A 5,016-nucleotide genomic window follows, 5' to 3' on the forward strand; every position below is an offset into this window, starting at 1 on the left:
AAATGTCATCAGTGTCGACGAAGATTCCATTCGAAAGTAGTTATCGATGGAGCGTGATTGCATTATCATCATTTATTTTTTTCAGTGCGCTTCCGATTGGCTGAAAGTGAAGAGCGTGTCATGGACGACTTCTGGATCCAAATGAATTTCCGTCGTTGTAAAATTCAATTTTTTGTTTCAAATGTTGATCCCAATTATTATTTTAATTGCATTAATACTCCATAGTGTGTTCCGATAGAATTAATATTGCTTTTTTGTTTCCTGTTATTGCTGTCTATGGGTAAATAAATCATTGAAAGTACTGCACCTTTCACATTACTAACGAGACCTTCTACAACGATAACAACGGGAAAAAGATAAAACAAATAACAAATTAACAACAAAAATGAGAACAAAAGTAACAAGAAATCAATTAAATTCCCGGAAGATCTCCATTGCACGCCGGGCATTGAGTGTGGTCTTTGAGCCATTTGAATGCACACTGAAAATAAGGAAAATGAGGGAAAATCAATTGAAAATTGAGAAAAATGTTACATTTGAATGGAATCTGCGTTTGCACAATGGACATCTGATGACCTCTTCTCCTGATTTGATTTGACTGGAACAAATGAGACAATCGACAACGAGAGGAGCAGTTTTAGAGGTGATAGAGGCAGTTGCAGTCGAGCCTTCGATAGTTTTTCCATCGATTTTATCAGTTTTCTGGTTACTAATCGATAAATTGGTGATTCTATCGAGTAACTTCTGAATCACTCTCTCATTCGCCTCATTTTCAGCCGTCAACTTGAGAATTGTCTTCTGGAGTTCCTCATTTTCTTGAGACGTCTTCAGAATCTCCTCTTCTTTCTTCTGATTCTTCTCCTTCTCACTATTCAATTCCTCCTTCATTTCAGCCAATTCTTCCGTTTTCTTGGCTTCAGACTTCAAAAAAATCTCGTATTCTTTCTTCAAATCACTCAGCTCCTTCTCTCTATTCGTGATCTTCTGTTGCATCTTCTTCTCTTGATCTTGACTTATTTTCAGCTCACTTTCAGTCTCCTCGAGAGTTTTTGAAGATTCTGAGCACTTTTCGCAGTTTTTTGGAGCAAAAAGAGCCATTTGTGAGTATTGATTCAAAACCGATTCATTTGAGCTTTCGCTCTTCAGATTCTTTGTTGAATTCTTGACATCTGATGTCTCCTTCTTCTCACATCGCTCACACTTATACCCGATAACTCTTCCACATCCGTTTTGATTGTGAAGAAACATTTGGAGCTAAAAATTATATAAATTAACAATACAATAAATATAATTCCTTACATTCGGAAGTCTATTGAGAATACAAATCAACTGACAGTACTCAATCGCATCGAATAGATCACAAGTTCTCAGATATTTCTCGTTCTTCACTCTATTCACATGCTCATAAATCACTTCCGCATGTTCCTTGATTTCAGGGAATGTTTCAACGAGCTCCAAGTGTTTCAGCTCATTTTTCAGATCCTGGATAGTGAATCCATCTGGTTTCGCATTTCGGACACTCTTCTCTCCTTTCGCTTCACCTCTAAACGTTTCGACAATTTTCTTCATTGAATCGATAGAATCAGTTCGGATGAAATATGGTGTCTTCTGAAAATAATTATCTGGGTTTCAAATTCTCTTCAATGATTTCTTACACAATCTGGCTTAAAATACTTTTCCAACTCGTGAAATGCCAACAAAAATCTGCTGAAATCGGTGTTTTGAAACATCTTGAGTCCGATAGTAAGGCTTCTGAAGAATTCGAAGAACGCGTCGACGGTGAGAATGAAGAATTCTTTTGATGGAGTCGGTCCTTTGATGGGGACAGCTCGGTGCTTAGTTCTGACGATCGGGTAGCGAATGAACTGAAAAAGAGAAAATAAAAACTGAAAAATGTTGCCAAAATAATGTTTTGTTTCGATGAAAATTCTTCTTTCAAACGATTAAAAAACAAGAGAGAGTCGGAAATTGTTATTTTCCGAATTACTCAAGCTATTGGATAGTTTTCGAAAAGAGATCTTGGAATTTTTTCCCGAAATTTTCAAAAACTAAGTAACAAAAATAGTTATTTTTCGATTTTTTTCTGAAAATTTCTCTAATTTTCACTTGAAAACTTGTTTCCACAGTTTTCCCTCGAAATACTTACAGTTTTCATACAAAGTCAACATTTTTCTTCAAAAAACTCTTTTTTTCAGACAGTTTTTTTGACATTTTTTTCAAGTTTTTTGGTGCGAATTTTTCGAAAAAAGTTTTTCTAGCACAGCCTTGATGCGGATAAACATTTCGATAGAGCGCATTTGCAGACCAAAGTTGGAAAAAGATATTGTTACGTTCTATTGTTAAAAATATAATTTTTGGGGGATTTTAATAATGAGTTTCACAGAATTTCTCACACATTCTTCCAGTATTCACCTCAATTTTCTTTGTTCCATATTTTCGAAGCACTTCCTCCAATCCCACAGTAAACAACAGATTCCCATCGTCTTCAGAATCCAAGCGCACACCAATCGCATTCGAAAGCTCCGCCTTCAGCACGAATCTCTGATCTCCATCCTCCAATAGTCTCACTGTTGGAATATTATTGATTCCGGTTTCAGAATACGGTAGAAACCACTCCGGGTGCTTCTTAATAATTTTACGCAGAGGTTCGATTCCGCTACACTGCATGTGGTAAGTCAGAGTCATGACAAAGAGTATCGGTACTTCCGGAGATAACATACGCATTCTTCGAAAGTCCATTTGCACACGGAGACTTTTTTTCGGATTCCATTCTCCACCAATCATTTTTTCGGTTTTTTCAAAGTATTCCTCAAGACTCAGCGCCGACATTTCTTGAAGTTCCATTGGCTACAAATGAACATAATTATGAGCCTGTTCTCGGGAAGCAAAAACTTGTTTTTTTTTCAATTCATGGCAGCAGAAAATCAGCGAAAAAGTAAGAGTTTTTTAACTTGTGTATTTTACGGTTCGCTCCGAGACCTGTGTGCAAAAAGGCGTGTGCCAGCGCAAATAGATTTCCGCGGCATTTTTCCAATTTACGAAAAATGAAATTAACGAGAAACTATTTTTCGCTGGCACATGCCTTTTCCACATTACAGGTCTCGAAGCGAACCGTAAAAACAATAGCAAATAACGATATTTTCTGCTTCCGTGAATAAAAAAAACCAGCAAAAAACCTTGTTACCCGAGATAAAAACCGGTTATGCTTTTAAAAAACTAATCGGTTTTTCCCCGGGGAAAAGAAGATTTTGATCGGTATTTTCCGGTTAAAAAAAACAAAAACTGATTTTCGAACCGGTGAAAAACCGATTTTTCCAATTTGTTCGATTTTTACCGGTTCATTTCAGAACGTCTAAACTCTACTGCGGGTTTTTACGTTTTTATCAAATTTCGCACTGTTCTTATTTTAGATCGAAGAAAAATCGGTTTATTTTCTTCGATTTCCACCGGTAAAGAAATCTGTGAAATACCGAAGAAAATCAGTTTTTTTTTTTCAAAACAAAATCAAAGAAAATCGATTTAGTAGCACATCACAGTTCTCACAACTGCGCTCCACCGAAATGCCGTTGAAAAATGTCTCTTTTTCTCTGAGTATCTCAATTTCGCACACAATTTTCTTCGGTTTCGGTAGAGCGCGGTTGTAAGAAACGCGCCGTGCTAATACACCGGTGCAAAAATCGGTTTTCTTCGATTTCAAATGGATCCGGTGGAGCACATACTTGCAAAATATCGGCCCGGCCCGGTCGGCCCGGAGTCAAAAAATGAGCACAATTTTTTCACAAAATTTTTCGAAATTTTTTGAAATTTTTATCAAAAATAGTCAAAAATCCTATGTAAACTTGAGTTTTGTCGATATGTAAGAACATAGTCGAAAATTCGACTTTTTTGAGAAAAAATCAAAAAAAAAATTTCAAAAAAATTCAAAATTTCAAATTTTTGTACTGTGACCCGGCCGGCCCGGCCCGTTGCAAGTATGGTGGAGCACCCTGGGTTCATTATATGTCCTAACTTTCCCACCATATTCTAGGTCACTCACACTGATATTTACTTGCTTCTGCCAACTTTCTGCACTAAGTTCCGCAGCAATTTCTTCGAGAACTTTCTCATCGAATCGCACGAATTCCATACAATCACTGGGTTCTTGACTTTTCAAGAAGATCGCCATCACATTGATGAACTCATTCATACCGCCAAAAACCATGTTCTGGAGAATCGGAAAAAGATCCGATTTGCAGAGGTACTTTTCGTTTTTCAGACTGCGGTAGATCATTGGATTCGTCTGAAAAGCTCAAAATTTTTTAGTGGAAAACTGGGTTCAGCAACAGCTGCTTTAAGTGTGATTTTTGCAGTTCACTGTTATTGACGGTAAATTTAAAAATTCAAGACGAAAACTTACTTGATAAGTGTCTTCTTCCAATCCCAAATGTCTCCAATTTTCCGGAAAATTCGTGAATTTTTTCACATTTTCCACAATTTCTCGCGGCGATCCGTACATTCCTGGAATGTTTTCTCTTTTATTTGTAAAGTTTTTCACTAATAATCCGACTTACGGAAGGTATCGGCCAACTCATCACATAGCATCCGAACGATTTCCTCCTCATTTCCCTTGACTTTTTGAGGAAAATCGAAGGAGATTTGCTGAGTCGGGAACTAAAAATGAGACAATTTTCAACTTTAGAAACATTTGAATATCCGATAAACCTCTTTTAAAATATAAGAAAAAACTTTTTGAGCGAAATGCATTGGAGTGTACGCATCCTCGTTGATCTCCAGGTATTTCGTCATTTTTCGGAGGATTTTATCTGCAAAAGCACTTTTTTCATTAAAAAATGAGTGAAAATTGATTGAAAATCTAAAAAAAAAAGTGAAAAAAAAACGTGGAAAAAACGTGGCGTCTGCATTCTGACGTGACGGTGTTTGCGGACAATGCGTCACATTTTACGAAAGCTACAGTAATCTTCCTTTTTCAGATAGAATTTGGCAGAGTTGCAACGGGCCGGGCCGAAATCAGAATTT

The 5,016-nt window shown here is 36.8% G+C and overlaps 1 protein-coding gene across 1 annotated transcript; it reads right to left on the reverse strand.

The window, feature by feature from the left end:
- Window positions 1–412: 412 nt before the first annotated feature.
- GCK72_011167 (uncharacterized protein) lies at window positions 413–4,785 on the reverse strand (the record flags this gene model as incomplete). Its single annotated transcript, XM_053728266.1, has 9 exons — window positions 413–481; window positions 535–1,254; window positions 1,300–1,608; window positions 1,656–1,865; window positions 2,413–2,847; window positions 4,037–4,279; window positions 4,397–4,497; window positions 4,551–4,650; window positions 4,702–4,785. 9 exons carry the CDS (start codon window positions 4,783–4,785, stop codon window positions 413–415), a joined length of 2,271 nt encoding a protein of 756 aa, XP_053587843.1.
- Window positions 4,786–5,016: the final 231 nt, after the last annotated feature.

Source organism: Caenorhabditis remanei, chromosome III, assembly GCF_010183535.1.
Source record: "Caenorhabditis remanei strain PX506 chromosome III, whole genome shotgun sequence".
In the NCBI taxonomy this organism is placed as follows: Eukaryota; Metazoa; Nematoda; class Chromadorea; order Rhabditida; family Rhabditidae; genus Caenorhabditis; species Caenorhabditis remanei.